Here is a 23,119-nt window from a genome sequence, read left to right as displayed (position 1 = left end):
ACTGATTTCCTGTGTGACCTTGTGTTGCCCTCTGGACTACCTCCCAGTCTGTAAAGTTGAGGGGGTGTGACCAAATGGCTTCTGACAGGAAGGTCTGAAGAAAAAAATGGGCTTTGCACGAAGGCTGAAACATGTAGGGTTCGACTGACCAGGTGAACAGGGTATAGTTTGTTATCAAGACAGGCAAGCTAAGGAGGAATGACATGTGAAAAGCTTGGCTGGGGTGGGGGAGGGGCGTGGGTACACACTGCCTCAGCTCAGCTTTTTTTGCGGAAGATGGAAATTTGTTCTTACGGATCTTAAAAGGACTTGGGGGAGGGGTAAGATTCTGCAGTCTTTATGCAGTGTCTCAACAATTTAATACATGTGCGACTACATTGTCAATTTTTGTAGTGGAAGACTTGAGGATTGTTTTGGTAACTCTTAGCTATAAGCTACTGGAGTGAGTGTGTTTTTACACATGTAAAAGCAATGTTAAAGATTGGAAACTAATCTGAATTTGTCATTTTAGTGTCAGTGGAGCCCCCAAATCATGTACTTTACATTAAAGTCCCCTCTAGGCTTTAAAGCGGAGTTTGCTTTTTGCAAACAGCAAAAAAGACAAACCAGCCCTTGGGTGCTCATAGGAACTAGTAGGGAAGAGAAGACACATGGGAATGATGTTTACCAAGACCTAGTACCAGTGGTCCAGTAAGTGTTAAGAGTAATTTAGAGGTAGGAAAGGTAGCTTTTAACTGGGAGGATTAGGGAAGTTTCCTAGAAAGGAAAGTATTTGAGGCGCACATGCGGATGTGAGTAGAGTTTAGAAATAGAAATGGAGAAAGTAGGGAGGAACATGATGGACAGAGGTCAGAGGTAGGGAGTTGTGTACGCTTGGCTTCAAATAGGCAAGTTTGACTAGAGAATGAAGAGGAAGAAGAGGAATGGCAGGTGAGACTGGAGCAGTGATTTGGGACCTTATCCCAAGGGGGCTTGAACGGCAGACCTTTCTTTTGCATTCACTTTGCAAAAATGTCAGTTTGATCTACTACCTGTGGCCAGTGAGGATTCTAGGGAACTATCAAACCAGCTTTTCATTTCTATCATGCTTTTTCTTTTTCTTTTTTTTTTTTTTTTTTGGCGGTACGCGGGCCTCTCACTGTTGTGGCCTCTCCCGTTGCGGAGCGCAGGCTCAGCAGCCACGGCTCACGGGCCCAGCCGCTCCGCAGCACGTGGGATCTTCCTGGACCGGGGCACGAACCCGTGTCCCCTGCATCGGCAGGCGGACTCTCAACCACTGCACCACCAAGGAAGCCCTTTTTCTTGTTTTAAAATTAGGTTTTCCAGAAGCCTGTGACATTCAGACCTCTGGGAGGGCCTTGAGGCTTAGCTGCTCTTAATATTTATTTATTTACTTACTTATTTATGGCCGTTTTGGGTCTTCGTTGCTGCGCGTGCGCTTTCTCTAGTTATGGCGAGCAGGGGCTACTCTTTGTTGCGGTGCGTGGGCTTCTCATTGCAGTGGCTTCTCGTTGCGGAGCATGAGCTTTAGGCGCATTGGCTTCAGTAGTTGCACCACGCGGGCTCAGTAGTTGTGGCTTATGGGCTCTAGGGTGCAGGCTTGGTAGTTGCGGCACACATGGCTTAGTTGCTCCGTGGCATGTGGGATCTTCCCGGACCAGGACTTGAACCCATGTCCCCTGCATTGGCCGGCGGATTCTTAACCACTGTGCCACTAGGGAATTCCCTGGCTTAGCTGCTCTTGACTAAAGACTATTTTAAACTTCTTCAGGAACAGGATTTTTGGTGATGAGGTCACAGAGCAGACCATATTTCTGGAGTTAATTCCCATCTGAAGGAGACGTTCATTGAGTGGGTTTGCTCCCAGCTTTTGCAGTGAATGTTTAAGTTATAAATGTCTGAGCTGGATGGGAGCTGTGATGGGCTGGATAACTGGTTCCTACTTGCTCCTTCCTGCAGGGTGGGGAGAGGGGTCTCTTCCACACACGCCTGCCCTACATCCAGAGCAATGGCCCTGTTCCTGTGTGATATGTTGGCATGCATTTGAAGCATTCGTCTCTTAAAAATAAAAGGGCTTAGAACTATTGCTCATTGTAGATATGGGGAAACTGAGGCACAGGAAAGCGTCAAGGACTGGCCCAAGGTTTCCTGGTGAAGTAGTGAAAGAACCTGGCCCTGCTTTCAACTTTGCTCTTACCTTTAGTTTATTCCTGCTTTAGGCATCCAGGCCCTGAAGAGTGACTGACACTTCTGATGGAAATGCAGAGCACCTTGTGTAAGACGCTAGCCCCCACTCATCACCACTACCAGGACTCCTAACTAGGACACATGTGAGCAGAGTTACAGCAGAGTCAATGGTTTCCATTTCTGGCATTCCTGTTTGGGCTACACCACCCTCCCATCAGAGAAGGGTGAGACAGAACCACAGAGGTGGTTCTATCCCTAGGCTATGACCTTCCATTTTCTCCAGCCCTGTCAGGTTGTGCTGACATCAATTTTAATGAGACTGGTGATACCACTGTGTTGACAGTTTGAAAGGGAGTCAAGTTACCAGCTGACTTAAGCTTCAGCTGCCAAACAGTTGCTCTGCAGGAAAGCCACCAAGATTGAAGCAAGTGTTGAAGTTCTTCCTAGAGCCAATTAGGTCAGCTTCGTAATCTCTGACCAAGTATTTTATAACTTGTCCCAGAGGTGTCAGAAGGGCATATAGAGAAAAGAAAATGACCCTAGAGTTACTTTGATTAAGGGGTCTTGACCCAGGTCAGCATGTGTGTTCGTTACAACGTCACCCCACCCCAGCCCTGGGGAAGAGGAGTGGAGGTGTGGTGAGGGAGGCCTCAGAGAGAACCCAGAGACCTGTTCTAGCCCCAGCCTGGCCACTAGCTGGTATTTGACCCTCCTGAGTCACCTCCCTTCTGTGAACCTTCAGTTCCTTGGCTGAAAATATGGGGCCCAAGCTTAAGCAAGCTTGCAGCTCTGATCCAGCTATACAAATCGGAATGGGGGTATATATTCCAAGTGCTAACCAGCAGTAGACATGCTAGTAGTTAATTACATGCCGTTACTTCCACTTACCCCACCCTCCTGAGGAGTTAGGTAAGGGTTTGGGCTAGTGGGAAATATCAGAGCTGTGCCTTAGGCTGGTGGAGTAGAAAGGGGTAGACCTGTAGCAAGAGATCATTGAGGAGGCTGTTACAGTTACCTGGACAAGGCTGGATGAGGGCTGCACCCCCAAGACTGACGGTGAATGAGGTGTCATCCAAAAACTGCAACAGGAATACTAGTAAATCTGTTTTACTAGTCAGACTGATCAGACTGGAAGACAGAATTACAGACTTGCCTTAGCATGAGCAGGATGTATATCTGCCCCTAGCGGGGCACTAATGCTCTGAATCAGAGGGAGGGAGCTAAACTGTAATCCTCATTTCACGGATATGAAAACTGAAGGATTTAGAGGTGAAGTGCTTCTAAAGTCACGTAGCCGGTGAATAGCCAGCCTATTCCAACCCAGCTCTGCCCGAATTCAGTTTCTGCTCTTTGCCAAATGCTCCTCCGTAGGGCTGTCTGGCTCCTGGCTCTGTTCTAATGAGAAAGTTAGTGGACCTATTTCTTTCTTCTCCGGAGCAAAGTAGATGTTGGCTCACAAGACCCTGAGGCTCGGGACAGAGTGAAGACAGAGTGCGAACAGAGCTACTTTTTAGAATTAGAACCATGAAATGCTTTAGGGGTGCAGGCAAACAGTGGGCACTCTATAAATACAACTACCACTCTTAATCATAATAATTTCACGTTGTGAGAGGCAGCCCTGCCATATACCATCTTAGTGAACTGGCAAAAGACCATTTGCTTCTTGGGACTCAGTTTTCCACTTAAAAATTGGGGGTGCCCTGAGCACGCTGTGGTAAGCTAATGAATGTGAGAGTGCTGGACACTGTGAGGGGTGATGTGGAGAACTGCTGGGAACAGCCCACACCATGGGCTTCTCTTAGTGGCCAACTAGGCTAGCACGCGTGCAGCGGGGGTTCTGCACAGCTGTGCACCTGGTAGCTGCAGCAGCAGCAGCAGCAGGTGGGTGAGAGGTGGGCATCTGAGCAGAGTGGGTGACCTGGCACTGGGGGAGTCTGGGAGTGGGTGACATGGACTCTGGGGAAGTGAGTAGTCTGCAGGATCCCAGCCAGCCCCTGGTGATAGGAATTCCTGTCAGGCCCTTGGCTTTGTCCATACCAGTACTGGGTCAGGGCCCTACCTTGTCCCTGATCTGCCATTAGGTTTCACTCCTGCTGGCACATCAGCCCATTGCTTTCCTGTTTCCGTAGCCACCTGGTGCTTCCCACAGCTACCTGTCCAAATCCTACCTACATCCACTCTGCCAAGCTCAGGCCTGACCAGCTCCAGTCTGACCCGTCCTGAGCCCCACTTCTGACAAAAGAATGATGGCCCCCAATGCGTCCATACCATGCTACAGTTCGCATAGCTCACATCCATTATCTTGTTCAAGGGAGGCAGTGTGAGGATTCTGACCCCATCTTTCAAATGAGGGAATTGGGGCTCAGGATGACTGTTGCAAGGCCCCAGAGTGCAGAGCAAGGCCGACTTCTCTCCCTGCCTTGTGCTAATCCCAGGGTAAAGGCCAGGGATGAGCTAGTAACAGTAGACTATTCCACTGGACTTGGAGGATCCCTCTGTGGATGGGAACTTCTGATACCCAGAGCACTCCACAGTGTGGGTGCTTCGGCAGGAGGAAGAGGGAAATGGAAGAAATGAGGCTGAGGAAATCCAAGTTCCCACATCATAGGCCACTTGAGGCCCCTCAGTGTTTCACCCAGGACCTGTCCTCCCTATGTTGCTCAAGGGATCTCCCCACAGCCTGGTTCTCCTGATGCAGCTCAGGAACTTTCAGTGACTTCCCAGTGCCACACACCCCCCAAGTGCACACACACACAACATCCCAAATCACCCTATCAGCCTTACTTCCTGCACCTAATCTCCATATGCCCTACCTGGCCATCCGAACATTCCTGTGTGTTTCACCTTGCTCATGCTGCCTCCTCTGTCTGCACTCTTCCTCCACCTGCATAAGCCAACCATCCCAGTCTTCAAGAACCAGTGCAAAGGCATTAGCCTCTCCAGCAGGCCAGCAGACAGGAAACTTCCCTCCCTGGGTTTCTCATTCAGTGACTTTGATAACTTGTTCTCATGGCCCTGGCACTGGCTACTCTGCTCCCTGTCTTGTCTCCCCTGCTAGAGAGTGAGTGCTCAGTGCCATGGGCCTGAGTCCCTTTGCTGTGCCTCACCCACCAGCCCTCAGTGCATATTTCCTCAATGACATTTCCTCACGTGTATTAACTTCCTGGGGCTGCCATAACAAAGTACCATAGACTGGGTAACATAAACAACAGAAGTTTATCGTTTTACAGTTCTGGAGGCTAGAAGTCCAAGGTCAAGGTGTTGGCAGGGTTGGTTCCTCCTGAGGGCTGCAAGGGAAGGTTGTGTTCCAGGCCTCTCTCCCTGGCTTATAGATGGCCATCTTCTCCCTGTGTCTTTCATGTGGGGTTCTTGTGTATGCGTCTGTGCACAAATTTCCCTTTTCTATAAGGACACCTAATCATCTTGGATTAGGGCCCACCCTAATGAACTCAACTAATTCATCTGCAACAACACTGTTTCCAAGTAAGGTCACATTCTGAGGGACTGGGCATTAGGACTTCAACATATGCATTTTGCGGGGACACAATTCAACTCAGAACGCCAAACACGTGAATTGTGAAAACCTCTGGGCAGAGAATGGCAGTCAGGAGCTTAAAAGGCCCCACAGTTGGGTGTTTGACATAAATGTGATTATAAGTCGAACCCAGGAATACAGATTTGGAGAGGAGAGTCAAATCCTGATTTGCCTCTTCCTACCAGTTTTGTGATCTTGTGTAAGTCAGTTATCCCAAACTTTACTGCTCTTTCAAACTACACTAATTCACATTAATTATCCCCACCCCCTTTGAACTTGGAACTGGGAAAAATTATTTTATTTTGAGGAGTAGAAGGCCAAAATGGCAGTGGATGATACAAGTTTACAGAAGGGAGTCTAGAGTCCCAAAAATCAGAACCCACCAATCTGGAGCTAACAAAGTTGTATCTCCAGACACCCATGGAAACTTCTAAAATGCAATGAAATCCAGGATCCCCAGGCAGGAAGGAACCAGATCTCATCTAGTCAAATTCCTCTACTGATGTTGGAAACCCCTCAGCAACATGCCTACCTGACTTTCGTTGGATACCTTGGTGATGGGGACCTCACACTTTATAAGGCAATGTATTTACCATCTTAGAAAAACAGAAAGTTCTTTATCTCCACAATAGTAAGGCAGCTTTATTTTTTATTATCATGGGTGTTGTTAACTCGATAAGCAGTCTACTTAAAAAGCTCTTACTTATCTAATTTCCTATAACACTCTTGGCTCTAATTTTGCCCCATGGAGCTGCAGAGGGGAAAAATCCAATTTAGCTTTTTAAATGGAGTCTTGCAAATATTTGACAATGTCCATCATGGCTCCCCTAACCCCCAGACTCTCTTCTTCACAATTTATCTCAGATGAATACTCTTGAAAGTTTCACCTATTGAATACTCATGTGACAAGGTTCCAATGCTGGGTTCTTCCATGTCGTAGCATGCATCAGTGCTTCATTCCTTTTTGTTGCCAAGTAATAGTCCACTGAGTGGCTATATTATACTTTATCTGTTGATTAGTTGATGGACATTTGGGTTGTTTCTACTTTTTGGCTTTTATGAATAATATTGCTATGAACATTTGTGTACAAGTTTTTGTGTGGACACGTGTTTTTATTTCTCTTGGGGATATATCTAGGAGTGGAATTGCTGAGTCATATGGTAATGCCATGTTTAACCTTTTGAAGAGCTGCCAGATTGTTTCCCAAAGCGGCTGCACCATTTTATATCCCATCAGCAGTGTATGAGGTTTCCAATCTCTCCACATCCTTGTTATTATCTGTCTTTCTAATTCTAGATATCCTACTGAGTGTGAGGTAGAATCTCATTGTAGCTTTGATTTGCATTTTCCTGATGGTTAATGATGTTGAGCATCTTTTCATGTGCTTATCGGTTGGAATATTATCTTTTAATACACGTCTGCATCAATCTGGTTGGCCTCGGGTTGGCAGTATCACATGTTTGAGACCAGGTTGCTATGGGGCGTTCTGGTGTACTGGGGCTGTTTCTAGAGATGGTTGTGAGCTGAGCAGGCAACCAGGAGAGCAGTCAGACTAGGGTTGGTGATGAATATCTGGGAGTCACCCATGAAAACATACATCTTGAAGCTCTGTGAATGGACGATATTCCCAAGGACAGCGTAAGGGAGAAGAGTGAAAGTTGTTAAAGCTTTGGAGACTCTTGGAAGTTAAGAGTGATAGGAGGAAAAAAAATAAATTAAAAAATAAAAATAAATTTAAAAAAAGAGTGATAGGAGGAGGTGAGACAACGTAGACTCACTGTCTTTATTTTGGCCACGCCGCACAGCTTGAGGGATCTTAGTTCCCCGACCAGGGATTGAACCCAGGCCACCACAGTGAGAGCACCGAGTCCTAACCACTGGACCGCCACTGGAATTCCCTAGACCCACTGTCTTAACTGGGGAGAGGGGGTGGGCAGGACCTGCCAGACAGGGGGTTGTGGTGGGGGATGAAGAGGAGATGAGGCTGGTGACAGGCAGAGACTGTCAAGATGAGGTATGAGGATAGGGAAGGTCCTCCAAGCCACAGGCAGTGGAAGCAGGCCAGGGAGCCAGAGCTCAGGATGAGACTTCTTTCTCCCTAAGTATCTGGGGTAAGAACCTTGGGCCGCAGGTCCAGGCTGTTAGAGGTCTCACACCTCTCATCTCCTATGGTCCTCACTATGGCCTCTGGCGGTGGTTGTTTCCATTGGCTGGAAGTTGAGAAGTTCCTTAGCAGGAAGGAACACAGCTGGGAGTGGAACCCAGGCCTGACTTATTCCAAACCCTGTGATTTTTTCATGACACTATACTGTTTCAACCTCCTGTGGGGGCCCAGTGTGGGAATAGATTACTATCATTTGGAAGGAATTTGGGATAGGGGTCTCAGCTTCAGTGTCGACTCTTCAGAAAGACACTTCCTGACCACCCGTGTAAAGAAGGTCCCCTTGTTAGTCACACACAGCACTCAATTTGTTTCCTTCGTTGCCCTCGTTATTATAGTCCATGATTTTACAGCAGTGCGTGAACATAGTTTACTTTTGTCGTAAACTACATTTACTGTAAAATACAGTTTACAGAAAGAGGGCCACACTCTTCATTCCCCTTTCTATTCCTCGTGCTTGGCGGGGTGCCTAGCATGCAGGAATTATTTGCTGGATGGGTGAGTGAGGTAGCATTTGGAAAATGGAGGCAGGTAAGTTGTGTATCCCAGGTCAAAAATCCTTCCACAGAGACAGTATGAGGTGACTTTCACCTCCCAGACTGCCCCAGGTGTGATGGTGGGCTTGTTCGCTCAGGGACAGTATAAAAATGATGCTTATATTCCAGGAATGAGGACCAAGTTTGAGGAAGCAGGACGTGGGTGTAGGTCAGGGTGTGACCATCAAGCGTGCCTATAAATGGAACAACTGAGAACCTGGGGCACTTGACACCAGGGCAGGTCCTCGGCGGCTGGGGTCGGGGAACTTGGGTGCATTAATACTTCACTTCTTCCTCAGAGGAACTTTCCAGAAAGCTGACTTCAGGGAACAGTCATGTTCACCTAAGAGGCTGAATGTGGCCTGAGGAGTAAACGTATGAAGTCAGTTATGCCTCAGTCCTTGCTGTCATCTTTCCTTTTCTGCACTTGGCCGTTCAGAAAATGTTTATTGGCACCTACGAAGTGTTAAGTTCTGTGCTTGGTGCTACGGATATAGTAGGAAACAGTTCAGGCTCTGCTCTCAAGGAGGTCTTTGTCCTGGAGGACACAGTTATAATATAAGGCTCTAAGCCACATACGGGCAGAGGCCTGGACTTCTTGTTTGTTCACCATGGTGTCCCTAGGGCTTTGCCCTGGGTTTAGTGCTGAGTAGGTGCTCCAGATGGTTCCAACCCAGAGGAGCTCACAGTCTAGAGAGAATAACAGACAAGAAAAGAGGGAGTCACCATGAAGGGTAGTAAGTGGGCCAAAAGAGGGTCCTATGGGAGCCCAGAGAAGGTCGGTGGGGAGATCAGAGAAGATCCTGAGAGGAGGTGACTTCTACCCTGAAGGACTTGCAGAAGGACCTGTAGAAGGCAGGGCTCAGTGTGGTGGGTGTAGGGGAGGAGGGAGTGTGCAGGCTTAGGAAACTGCCTGTGCCAAGGCCTGGAGGAGAGAGAACATGATCCTTTAGGGGAACTCAAAAATAGTTCAGTGTAACTAGAGCACAGAGTGGCACAAAAATTAGGCAGGAGTCCTAGGCTGGAGGAGGCTTTGCGGGAATCAGCTGCAGGAGGGGCTGATGAGCACAGTCAAACTAGCCACTGGGGTCCCAGGCCCCAGGGTCTGAGCTCTAGGAACTGGGTCCAATCCTTGACCTTGACCCTCATGACCCAGCACTCTGGGTACCCTAGTTTCTCCAAAATTAAGTTCTTCCTTGCCCTCTCCTGCCAAAAAAGAAAAGAAAAGACCCCTCATTGGTTTTAATTTGTTTTTAAAGACCTTCCCATATGTTCTCGTCCATTTTGACAGATTGAACACTGATTCATTATCCAAGCAGAAAAAGCAACAGAAAGCACTGGAAACTGGCTTTAAAAACAAGAACAAGGGCTTCCCTGGTGGCGCAGTGGTTGAGAGTCTGCCTGCCAATGCAGGGGACACAGGTTCGTGTCCCAGTCCGGGAAGATCCCACATGCCGCGGAGCGGCTGGGCCCGTGAGCCATGGCCGCTGAGCCTGCGTGTCCAGAGCCTGTGCTCCGCAACGGGAGAGAACACAGCAGTGAGAGGCCCACGTACCGCAAAAAAAAAACCCAAAAAAACAAGAACAAGAGTAGAAGAAAAATTGTATACTTTCCTCCTTATTCGTGGTAGGTACTAAATAAGTACCTACTTTAATTTATTGGAAGTCCTTATTTAACCACAGATAACAACAGCCTAATTTGCTTTTGTGGGATGATCATATTTTTAAATGTGATTTCTTTTTTTTTCCTTTAAACTTAATTTCCACTTATTTATGAATTATGCAAAACCATGATGGTTTTCTTTAGCCCCAAGTGACTGAGTTACTTTAGTGCTGGGTTTAATTTTCTCTGTAATCAGGTCCTGTTGCTCAGCCTTACCCAGGTGTGAAAGGCCATTTAAACTTGAGAGACATAAAGCACATGGCATCTAGTCTAGACATATCGCAGACGAATGAACACTGCTGCAATCTCCTTGTCCTTTGGTTGCTTCCTGCTGGCCTCCAAACTTGCACTTCTTCAGAACCGCTCAACTTTGGGACCCCCCTCTAGCCCATGGTCCATTTTCCATCTGTTTTTAACAACTGAACTTTTCCAAGGAAAAGTCTATTTTTGCCTCCAGTGTTTCTTCATCTTCCTTTGGCCACCAAATCCATTTTACCACCAAATCTGCTGTCTCCAGTGGTCCCCCTGCCCCCATGTTCCCACCAAGTTCTGGCTCCTCATTCTCCTGCACTGCTCTGGGCCTTTGAATCTGTGGGTCTCTCCTCCTCAGGACACACACCCTGGTTCTCTGTCCTTCCAGGACGGCTGCACAAGGCTCACCTCTCCACTGCTCATCCCTCTGCACACTCTCTCCTTCAGGAGTCAAACCCATCCTCAGCTTTTCCTCAAAATGGCTCCCACATCTCTCTCTCCAGCCCAGACCTCCACTCAGAGCTTCAGACCTGCCTCTCCTCCTGCCTGGTGGGCAGTTTTACCTGCATATTTACACCAACGTGTCCCAAACCTACCCTTCTCCCTTCCACCCAGAAGTGCCTCCTCCTCTCCTTTCTGTTATTGTTACTTTGCTCATTAGTTCTGAAAGTCAAGCTGGGAATCAAGTGTTATTTCTTCCTTCAAACTGGTTATTTCTCAGCTTTGTCTGTAACCCAGTATAGTGTATTGCAAGAGCCCTAGGCTAGGAGGCAGTCCAGGGTCCTAATCCCAGCTCCACCACAGCTTTCTGGACGGCTTTGGACAAGTCAGTGAACTTTTTTTTTTTTTGCGGTACGCGGGCCTCTCTCCGGACACGCAGGCTCAGCGTCCATGGCTCACGGGCCTAGCCGTTCCAGGGAAGCCCTCAGTGACCTTTTTGAACTTGCTGCCTCTCGTGTAATAGGACTGGCAACCACTTTTTTTTTTTTTTTTTGCAGTATGTGGGTCTCTCACTGCTGCGGCCTCTCCCGCTGCGGAGCACGGGCTCCGAACGCGCAGGCCCAACGGCCATGGCTCACGGGCCCAGCCGCTCCGCGGCACGTGGGATCCTCCCGGACCGGGGCACGAACTCGCATCCCCTGCACCGGCAGGCGAACTCCCAACCACTGCGCCACCAGGGAAGCCTGGCAACCACTTATTGAAAGCTCACTACTACAGGCCAAGTACTGTGATTAGGGTGTTCTATACATCATCTCACGAACCTTAAGAGGTGGGGTCTTTATAATTTTCCCATTTCAGAGAAAAAGGAAAATAAAACTCAGAAAGACTAAGGTATTTAGGATCAAGAGCTGGTTAGTGGCATGGGCTGGGCTCGAACCAGCTCTGTAATTCTAACTTCAGAATCTGTTTTTTCCATTACACTGTAGGGCGCGCACTCTCTCCACGCCGAAAGCACCCAGCCGTCAGCCTCCTTCGGGGAATGTCTGCTCACGGGTAAACGCAGGGACCCCACAACCACCAGACTCTGTGAGCCACAAGCTCAGCTCCCGAGAAGTGCGCGCGGCTTCCTCTTCCCGCCGCACCTCTCCCCTAGAGGGTGGCTCCGCCCCCTGACCTGATTGGCTGTCTGGAGCGAGGCGGCGCTCGAGGATTGGCTGCGCGGTGGTCGCGGGCTGACGTGGCGGGGCCGGTGTGTGGGCTCTGCTGGGCTGCTGACCGAAACGACCAAGGCGGCGGCGGCGGCACCGTGACGGGTGGTGTGGCGCGGAAGCGCGAGCCGCTGCCATGCCGCTGGAGCTGGAGCTGTGTCCCGGGCGCTGGGTGGGCGGGCAGCACCCATGCTTCATCATTGCCGAGATCGGCCAGAACCACCAGGGCGACCTGGACGTGGCCAAGCGCATGATCCGCATGGCCAAGGTGAGGGGACTGTCTAGAGTACTCGGGCGCCGAGCGGGGGGCGGGGCCTGGGGAAGACCGGCCTGGGCAAGGGTGGGGCAGGGCTGCGCAGAGCTGGGGCCATCCTTCCTCTGCCTCTCGGTGCCCTACGTCCGGCCTGCCGTCCAGCTCGCCGGATCCATTTCCAAACGTTTCGAATCCTCTTCAGCCCTCCGCCACCATCCTGATTTGTTTGCATTACTGCATCTGCGCCCCCCGCCCTTACTCCCAGCTCTCTCGCTCCCTTCTGGTGGCAGAATGATCTTTCTGAAACACAGATTTGATCGGCCGCCTGGCACCTTCAGTGGCTTCCCACTGCCAGCGGGTAGAGTCGAAACCCTTTAATAAAGCCTTCAAGACCTAAATGACCTGGCCCCTTCTTGCCTTTTTTTTAATCTCTGACATCTTCCAGCGACAGTGAATTACTTCCAGGAAGTTCCTGAAATTTGCTGTTGTCTCTCTCACCTGCCATTCCTTGTACTTACCTACCTCATAGAGTTGTGAGGATCAAATGAGATAACTCGTGTAAAGCTCTTAGTAGAGTACTTGGCAAATAGGACTCAATACATGTTAGTTATTAGTGATATGATGTTAATGAACATTTATGATCCCTCTTTGGATACTTTCTCCAATCCCTACCTGCAAAGCTGGGCTCCTGTAATTGTTCCCATCGAATTGTATTGTCACTGTCTGTTTAAACTTCTCTCTCTGTTAGACTGTGAGCCCTCTGAAGGAGAGGCCTGTCACGTTCTTCATTGTGACCCCGGGCCCCACAATAAGTCTGCACTGTGATTCCCTGGTTTAGCGATAGCTCATTCCATCTTTTTTCCTTTCACTTCCCTTCAGTCAGTGCTGTTCACTCAGTCATTCATGATTAGGTTTTCTGTTACTCCTTCAGGACTAACTGTTATTACTCCTTCAGGACTAGCTTTTATGGAAGCCTACTGAATCATAAAAATACTTTTATTTTTAAATTTTATTTACTTTTTCATTGAAGTATAATTGATTTGCAATAACATTGGTTTCAGGTGTACAACATAATGATTCAATACTTTTATAGATTATACTCCATTTAAAGTTACTGCAAAATAATGGCTATATTTCCCTGTGCTGTGCAATACATCCTTGTTGCTTATTTATTTTATACATAGTAGATGGTGCTTCTTAATCCCCCACTCCTATCTTACCTCTCCCCCTTACTTCTCCCCACTGGTAACCATTAGTTTGTTCTCTAGATCTGTGAGTCTATTTGCAACCTAAGTGTCCGTCAACAGACGAATGGATAAAGAAGATGTGGTTGATATACACAATGGAATATTATTCAAGCATAAAAAAGAATGAAATTCTGCCATTTACAACAATGTGGGTGGACCTGGAGGATATTATGCTTAGTGAAATAAGTCAGAGAAAAACAAATACTCTATGTTATCACTTATGAAATCTAAAAATTAAAATACCTTTAAAGAGTAACAATTGCTAACATTTTTGAATGCTTTCTGGGCCAAGTGCTTTAAATGCACCATCTCATTTAATTCCTACAACAACACAGTGGAATAGATGCAGTTGGTTTCATTTTAAAGGCTCAGAGAAGATCAGTGGCTTGTCTGAGGGCCCACAGCTAGTAATTCATGTATTTCAGAGCTTTGCTCTTAGACACAAGGCTCCAGCCTTTGTACTGTAACATTGTTTTCTAGGGGGAGACTTCGGCTCTTAATTTAGGAAACAACCTTATTTTGGAGGTGTCAACTCTGAATGCTGAAGTTGTAAAAATACCTAGAAATAGTGAAGCCATAGAAACAAAGTTATAGTGGTTTTTTTTTCTTCTTCCTGTTTTAATTGTGAAGGATAGTTTTCCCCGGGGGAGGAGAATGAAGAGTTTGAGGTTGTGTTATAGTGGAAAGAGCGCTGGACTGGAGTCATGATACCATTTACTAGCTGAATAATCTTGGGCAGCTGGATAATCTTGGACTTTTCCTCTCTAAGCTTCAGTTTCACTTGTTTTATAATATGTATGTGTCTTTATTTTTAAACTTAAAGCAATGGAATCTTTTGCAATCCTTACGTTTTAGGATTTTTTTTCTTGCCAGATGGAGTCACATTTCCAAGTTCAGTTATCCAGAGTATATTATGTACAAGCTGGCTTGTTCATGTACCAAATCTGTTTACAATATTAAAAGTTGAGTTCTGTCAACTTGGAAAAAATCGCACAGTGTAAAAGCTGTGAGTTGAGTTTATTCAGTGTCATACTGAGTTTATTCAGTGTCATAACCAGGGAGACAGCCTCTGAGAAACTGTTCTGAAGAGGTGAGGAGGGAGGTAAGTGTATATGTGATTTTGATGAAGGGAACCTGTAATCAACCACACATCTCTGTGGAAGGTTGCTGCTAGTCACGAGGAACAGATATCTTAGTTAATGGTTTTAGTGCTTTTCTAAGTATGGGAAGATTCAAGAATCCAGGTTCATAAGAAATTTCTCCTACAAATACTTAACTGTCTAAAGGCCTGTTCTGCCAGTTTTTCTGGAGCACAGAGAGCCTCATTCCTGATCTCTACCCTAAATTACTTTCAGGATATGTTGAAGGTCAGCAGCTGCAGTGGGTAGTGAGTTAATTCTTGTAGAACCAGGTGGCAAGTGACCTTCTTTAATTGGCAGTTCATTCAATTGTTGACCAAAATAAAAATGTGCAACAGAAGAGTTGTGAGCTAAGTTTTATAGTGAGGACTATAGCCCAGGATACAGTCTCTCAGTAGATCTGAGAAACTGCTCCAAAGAGGTAGGGGAGAAGCCAGTATATATATGGATTTTTTGGCTAGGAAATACATGTAATCAAGCATGAATCTTGGTAAAAAAAAGTACTGCTAATCACAAAGAACAAATATCTCAAGTTAATGATTTTAGTACTTTTCTATATATGGGCAAATGCAAGAATCCGGGATCATTAAAATTTTTCCTGAGACATGCATGTTAGCTATCTGGGGGCTTTTTTTTTTTTTTAACATCTTTATTGGAGTATAATTGCTTTACAGTCGTGTGTTAGTTTCTGCTGTATAACAAAGTGAATCAGCTATACACAAACATATATCCCCATATCTCCTCCCTCTTGCGTCTCCCTCCCACCTTCCCTATCCCACCCCTCTAGGTGGACACAAAGCACCGAGGTGATCTCCCTGTGCTATGTGGCTGCTTCCCACTAGCTATCTATTTACATTTGGTAGTGTATATAGGTCCACAGCACGCTCTCACTTCGTCCCAGCTTACCCATCCCCCTCCCCATGTCCTCAAGTCCATTCTCTACATCTGTGTCTTTATTCTCGTCCTGCCCTTAGGTTCTTTAGAACCAATTTTTTTTTTATATTCCGTATATATGTGTTAGCATATGGTATTTGTTTTTCTCTTTCTGATTTACTTCACTCTGTTTGACAGTCTCTAGGTCCATCCACCTTACTACAAATAACTCAATTTCGTTTCTTTTTATGGCTGAGTAATATTCCATTGTATATATGTGCCACATCTTCTTTATGCATTCATCTGTTGATGGACACATAGGTTGCTTCCATGTCCTGGCTATTGTAAATAGAGCTGCAATGAACATTGTGGTACATGACTCTTTTTGAATTATGGTTTTCTCAGGGTATATGCCCAGTAGTGGGATCGCTGGGTCGTATGGTAGTTCTATTTTTAGTTTTCTAAGGAACCTCCATACTGTTCTCCATAGTGGCTGTATCAATTTACATTCCCACCAACAGTGCAAGAGGGTTCCCTTTTCTCCACACCCTCTCCAGCATTTGTTGTTGTAGGTATTTTGATGATGGCCATTCTGACTGGTACAAGGTGAATTCTCATTGTAGTTTTGATTTGCATTTCTCTAATGATTAGTGATGTTGAGCATCCTTTCATGTGTTTGTTGGCAATCTGTATATCTTCTTTGGAGAAATGTCTGTTTAGGTCTTCTGCCCATTTTTGGACTGGGTTGTTTGTTTTTTTGATATTGAGCTGCATGAGCTGCTTGTAAATTTTGGAGATTAATCCTTTGTCAGTTGCTTCATTTGCAGCTATTTTCTCCCATTCTGAGGGTTGTCTTTTCATCTTGTTTATGGTTTCCTCTGCTGTGCAAAAGCTTTTAAGTTTCATTAGGTCCCATTTGTTTATTTTTGTTTTTGTTTTCATTTCTCTAGGAGGTGGGTCAAAAAGGATCTTGCTGTGATGTATGTAATAGAGTGTTCTGCCTATGTTTTCCTCTAAGAGTTTTATATTGTCTGGCCTTACATTTAGGTCTTTAATCCATTTGGAATTTATTTTTGTGTATGGTGTTAGGGAGTGTTCTAATTTCATTCTTTTACATGTAGCTGTCCAGTTTTCCCAGCACCACTTATTGAAGAGGCTGTCTTTTCTTCATTGTATATTCTTGCCTGCTTTATCAAAGATAAGGTGACCATATGTGTGTGGGTTTATCTCTGGGCTTTCTATCCTGTTCCATTGATCTATATTTCTGTTTTTGTGCCAGTACCATATTGTCTTGATTACTGTAGCTTTGTAGTATAGTCTGAAGTCAGGGAGCCTGATTCCTCCAGCTCTGTTTTTCTTTCTCAAGATTGCTTTGGCTATTCGGGGTCTTTTGTGTTGCCATACAAATTGTGAAATTTTTTGTTCTAGTTCTGTGAAAAATGCCATTGGTAATTTGATAGGGATTGCATTGAATCTGTAGATTGCTTTGGGTAGTATAGTCATTTTCACAGTGTTGACTCTTCCAATCCAAGAACATGGTATATCTCTCCATCTGTTTGTATCATCTTTAATTTCTTTCATCAGTGTCTTATACTTTACTGCATACAGGTCTTTTGTCTCCTTAGGTAGGTTTATACCTAGGTATTTAATTCTTTTTGTTGCAATGGTAAATTGAAGTGTTTCCTTAATTTCCCTTTCAGATTTTTTGTCATTAGTGTATAGGAATGCAAGAGATTTCTGTGCATTAATTTTGTATCCTGCTACCTTACCAAATTCATTGATTAGCTCTAGTAGTTTTCTGGTAGCATCTTTGGGATCCTCTATGTATAGTATCATGTCATCTGCAGTGACAGTTTTACTTCTTCTTTTCCAATTTGGATTCCTTTTATTTCTTTTTCTTCTCTGAGTTCTGAGGCTGAAACTTCTGAAACTATGTTGAATAATAGTGGTGAGAGTGGGCAACCTTGTCTTGTACCTGATCTTAGTGGAAATGGTTTCAATGTTTCACCACTGAGAACGATGTTGGCTGTGGGGTTGTCATATACGGCCTTTATTATGTTGAGGTAAGTTTCCTCTATGCCTACTTTCTGGAGAGTTTTTATCATAAATGGGTGTTGAATTTTGTCAAAAGCTTTTTCTGCATCTATTGAGAAGATCATACGGTTTTTCTCCTTCAATTTGTTAATATGGTTTATCACATTGATTGATTTGTATATATTGAAGAATCCTTGCATCCCTGGGGTAAACCCCACTTAATCATGGTGTATGATCCTTTTGATGTGCTGTTGGATTCTGTTTGCTAGTACTTTGTTGAGGATTTTTGCATCTATGTTCATCAGTGATATTGGCCTGTAATTTTCTTTCTTTGTGACATCTTTGTCTGGTTTGGTATCAGGGTGATGGTGGCCTCGTAGAATGAGTTTGGGAGTGTTCCTCCCTCTGCTATATTTTGGAAGAGTTTGAGAGGATAGGTGTTAGCTCTTCTCTAAATGTTTGATAGAATTTGCCTGTGAAGCCATCTGGTCCTGGGCTTTATTTTTGGAAGATTTTTTTTTTTTTTCGGTACGCGGGCCTCTTACTGTTGTGGCCTCTCTCGTTCCGGAGCACAGGCTCCAGACGCGCAGGCTCAGTGGCCATGGCTCACTGGCCCAGCCACTCTGCAGTATGTGGGGTCTTCCCGGACCGGGACACGAACCCGTGTCCCCTGCATCGGCAGGCGGACTCTCAACCACTGCGCCACCAGAGAAGCCCTGGAAGATTTTTAATCACAGTTTCAATTTCTGTGCTTGTGATTGGTCTGTTTATATTTTCTATTTCTTCCTGGTTCAGTCTCAGGAGGTTGTGCTTTTCTAAGAATGTGTCCATTTCTTCCAGTTTGTCCATTTTATTGGCATATAGTTGCTTGTAGTAATCTCTCCTGATCCTTTGTATTTCTGCAGTGTCAGTTGTTACTTCTCCTTTTTCATTTCTAATTCTATTGATTTGAGACTTCTCCCTTTTTTTCTTGATGAGTCTGGCTAGTGGTTTATCAATTTTGTTTATCTTCTCAAAGAATCAGCTTTTAGTTTTATTGATCTTAGCTATTATTTCCTTCATTTCTTTTTCATGTATTTCTGATCTGATCTTTATGATTTCTTTCCTTCTGCTAACTTCGGGTGTTTTTTGTTCTTCTTTCTCTAATTGCTTTAGGTATAAGGTTAGGTTGTTTATTTGAGATGTTTCTTGTTTCTTGAGGTAGGATTGTATTGCTATAAACGTCCCTCTTAGAATTGCTTTTGCTGCATCCCATAGCTTTTAGGTCATCGTGTTTTCATTGTCATTTGTTTCTAGGTATTTTTTGATTTCCTCTTTGATTTCTTCAGTGATCACTTCATTATTAAGTAGTGTATTGTTTAGCCTCCATGTGTTTGTATTTTTTACAGATTTTTTCCTGTAATTGATATCTAGCCTCATAGTGTTGTGGTTGGAAAAGATACTTGATATGATTTCAATTTTCTTAAATTTACCAAGGCTTGATTTGTGACCCAAGATATGATCTATCCTGGAGAATGTTCCATGAGCACTTGAGAAGAAAGTGTATTCTGTTGTGTTCAGATGGAATGTCCTATAAATATCAATTAAGTCCATCTTGTTTAATGTATCATTTAAGACTTGTGTTTCCTTATTTATTTTCATTTTGGATGATCTGTCCATTGGTGAAAGTGGAGTGTTAAAGTCCCCTAGTATGATTGTGTTACTGTCGATTTCCCCTTTTATGGCTGTTAGCATTTGCCTTATGTATTGAGGTGCTCCTATGTTGGGTGCATAAATATTTACAATTGTTATATCTTCTTCTTGGATTGATCCCTTGATGATTATGTAGTGTCCTTCTTTGTCTCTTGTAATAGTCTTTATTTTAAAGTCCATTTTGTCTGATATGAGAATTGCTACTCCTGCTTTCTTTTGATTTCCATTTGCATGGAATATCTTTTGCCATCCCCTCACTTTCAGTCTGTATGTGTCCCTAGGTCTGAAGTGGGTCCCTTGTAGACAGCAAATATACAGGTGTTGTTTTTGTATCCATTCAGCCAGTCTATGTCTTTTGGTTAGAGCATTTAATCCATTTACATTCAAGGTAGTTATCGATATGTGTGTTCCTATTACCATTTTCTTAACTGTTTTGGGTTTATTATTGTAGGTCCTTTTCTTCTCTTGTGTTTCCTGCCTAGAGAACTTCCTTTAGGATTTGTTGTAAAGCTGGTTTGGTGGTGCTGAATTCTCTTAGCTTTTGCTTGTCCGTAAAGGTTTTAATTTCTCTGTTGAATCTGAATGAGATTCTTGCTGGGTTGAGTAATCTTGGTTGTATGTTTTTCTCTTTCGTCACTTTAAATATGTCCTGCCACTCCCTTCTGGTTTGCAGAGTTTCTGCTGAAAGATCAGCTGTTAACCTTATGGAGATTCCCTTGTATGTTATTTGTTGCTTTTCCCTTGCTGCTTTTAATATTTTTCCTTTGTATTTAATTTTTTTTTTTTTTTTTTTGCGGTATGCGGGCCTCTCACCGTTGTGGCCTCTCCTGTTGCGGAGCACAGGCTCCGGACGCGCAGGCTCAGCGGCCATGGCTCACGGGCCCAGCCGCTCCGCGGCACGTGGGATCCTCCCGGACCGGGGCACGAACCCTGTCTCCTGCATCGGCAGGTGGACTCTCAACCACTGCGCCACCAGGGAAGCCCTGTATTTAATTTTTGATAGTTTGATTAATATGTGCCTTGGTGTGTTTCTCCTTGGATTTATCCTGTATGGGACTCTCTGTGCTTCCTGGACTTGATTGACTATTTCCTTTCCCATATTAGGGAAGTTTTCAACTATAATCTCTTCAAATATTTTCTCAGTCCCTTTTTTTATTCTCTTCTTCTTCTGGGACCCCTATAATTCGAATGTTGGTGTGTTTAATGTTCTCCCAGAGGTCTTTGAAACTGTCCTCAATTCTTTTCATTCTTTTTTCTTTATTCAGCTCTGTGGTAGTTATTTCCACTATTTTATCTTCCAGGTCACTTATCTGTTCTTCTGCCTCAGTTATTCTGCTATTGATTCCTTCTGGAGAATTTTTAATTTCATTTATTGTGTTGTTCATCATTGTTTGCTCTTTAGTTCTTCTAGGTCCTTGTTAAACGTTTCTTGTATTTTCTCCATTCTATTTCCAAGATTTTGGATCTTTACTCTCATTATTCTGAATTCTTTTTCAGGTAGACTGCCTATTTCCTCTTCATTTGTTTGGTCTAGTGGGTTTTTACCTTGCTCCTTCATCTGCTGTGTAATTCTCTGTCTTCTCATTTTGTTTAACTTACTGTGTTTGGGGTCTCCTTTTCACAGGCTGCAGGTTCGTAGTTCCTGTTGTTTTTGATGTTTGCCCCCAGTGGGTAAGGTTGGTTCAGTAGGTTGTGTAGGCTTCCTGGTGTAGGGGACTGGTGCCTGTGTTCTGGTGGATGAGGCTGGATCTTGTCTTTCTGGTGGGCAGGACCGCATCTGGTGGTGTGTTTTGGGGTATCTGTGAACTTAGTATGACTTTAGGCAGCCTCTCTGCTAATGGATGGGGTTGTGTTACTGTCTTGCTAGTTGTTTGGCATGGGGCATCCAGCACTGGAGCTTGCTGGTTGTTGAGTGGAGCTGGGTCTTAGCGTTGAGATGGAGATCTCTGAGAGAGCTTTCACCGTTTGATATTACATGGGGCCAGGAGGTCTCTGGTGGACCAATGTCCTGAACTCGGCTCTCCCACCTCAGAGGCTCAGGCCTGACACCCGCCTGGAGCACCAAGACCCTGTCAGCCACACGGTAGATCCGTAGTGGATCATAAAATGATATAACTCAGGGACAGCGAGATGAAAGGGATGCATAGGGCAAGGCACGGGGAATGGGAGCAGACTTCCCATGACTTCTCCAGGCGCACCACTCTCCCATCACCTCCACGTGTTAGCCAACCCAGAAGCTCCTCTGGGGGCTTTTTATCCAAAGCACAGAATCCCTCATCCTGTTTTTTCTATCTTGAGTTCCTCTTAGGACTCACTCTCTGTGGGTGACTACAGTGGGTTGCAACTTAAGCTTTTGTATAATTGGATGATGAGTGACACCCTTTGTTCTTTTCTTTGTTCACCCAATTATTTTTATTTTATTACAACAAAATGTTATTATAATTATATAATATGTATAAAAATATAACTGTGTTACAATTAGAAATTTGCTGATTGAATATACTTTTAACTCTCAAATTTTGATGCAAAGGGCACATCACACCTTGGCTCATTCTGTAGCTTGCTTTTTGCCAGCAGAGAAGCAATAAAAGCTTGAGCAAAGAAACCATCAGCGTTATGGTAAAATAGTGACAGTGGTTGTGTTTTCTGAACCAAGAGTTGACCATAGCATTAAACAGATAGAGAAATTTGTCATATTTAGGAAAGAAGCTGAGAAAAGAAGGGGAGGAACCTGCTGTCCTCCCCATACAACTGCTGTCAGGTGGAATGTGGTAGAACTTTATCTTATCTCTTATCATTAGTACTTTCTGCTGTTTTACTTCACTTTACTACTTGCCTAGGTGGAGACAAGCTTTTTAACTTCTTGAGGGTAAGTCTACTTCTTCAGACGGAGGTGAGAAGCAAAGGGAAGGAAGCAGTGCTCTGTGAAGATCATGTTCTGCAGCCTTCAGGAAAGCCCTCTGGCCAGCTCTGCCAGAGACTCACTGTGCAGCTTTGGTCAGGTCACTCTAGGCCTTGGGATCTTCATCTAGACAATGAGGACTCTGTTGCCCAAGGTCACTTTCAGGTCTAATGTTCTCTGAACTTCTATCCAGCATCAAGTCCTGACTGTGCCATCTTTTGATTTTTCCAGGAGTAGAAGCAGCACTCTCAGCACAGGCATTTCTGGAGCTGAGGTTTCCAGCAGCATGAAGACCTCTGTGTCTACAGAAATGTCAGCGAGCTGAGACTTTAGAGAGCTTTGCTTAATCTATCTGTTGAGTGGTTTTAAAAAACAATTTTGAAAGATTGGAGGCTGACTGGCAATAAAATTACAGCTTTTATAGTCAGACAATCCAGCTTTTATATTATAGCTTCTGTTAAGTACAGCTGGGGCATTTCTAAGTTTGCTTGCTTTTGCCCCAGAACCTCTTGTTCAAACGAGATGCTGTGCAGAAAAGCAGATGTGCAGAACAGCTAAAAACACAGTTGTTCCTTTGTTTCCCACCCCCATCAGGGGCTCCTCAGCAAGTTACAGGTCCTAGAGCTAGTCCAAATGGCCATTTGTGTAGATGGAGAAACTGAGTCCAGAGATAGGAAGTGACTTATCCAAGAGAGTCAGAGTTAAGTCAGATTCTGACTTTTTCCCCTAAATTCTGGCCCAGTTTTCATAGCCTCTGCCGAGTTACACAACTTAAAATCTTCTTTGACTGTTTGATTAATTATTTTTAATATTATAATACAAAACAAAGCAGCCCCCCCTTTTTTTTTTACATTTTAAGAGGGAAAAATACAGCAGAACCCCCATCCCCACCCTTTTATTCCTGTGAGACTTCCTTGCTTTTCCTGTTTCTCTTCTTTGGGAGTTCTTAATGCATCTGTCAATTCATGTTATTTTTTTTTATTTTTATTTTTTTTT

General features: G+C 44.7%; 1 protein-coding gene across 1 annotated transcript in view; it reads left to right on the top strand.

The window, feature by feature from the left end:
* The first annotated feature begins 11,999 nt into the window (after nucleotides 1–11,999).
* NANS (N-acetylneuraminate synthase) overlaps nucleotides 12,000–23,119 on the top strand; it is a 29,202-nt gene continuing 18,082 nt past the window's right edge. The window contains exon 1 of the mRNA XM_027105401.1: nucleotides 12,000–12,251. Within this exon, the coding sequence (XP_026961202.1) occupies nucleotides 12,120–12,251 (132 nt within the window). The 5' untranslated portion in view covers nucleotides 12,000–12,119. The remainder of the gene's footprint in view (nucleotides 12,252–23,119) is intronic.

Source organism: Aethalodelphis obliquidens, unplaced genomic scaffold (assembly GCF_003676395.1).
Source record: "Aethalodelphis obliquidens isolate GAN/ISIS:26980383/991018 unplaced genomic scaffold, ASM367639v1 scaffold7, whole genome shotgun sequence".
Classification (NCBI taxonomy): domain Eukaryota; kingdom Metazoa; phylum Chordata; class Mammalia; order Artiodactyla; family Delphinidae; genus Aethalodelphis; species Aethalodelphis obliquidens.
Note: the sequence above shows the minus strand (reverse complement) of the source record. Positions and strands in the feature narration are given on the sequence as shown.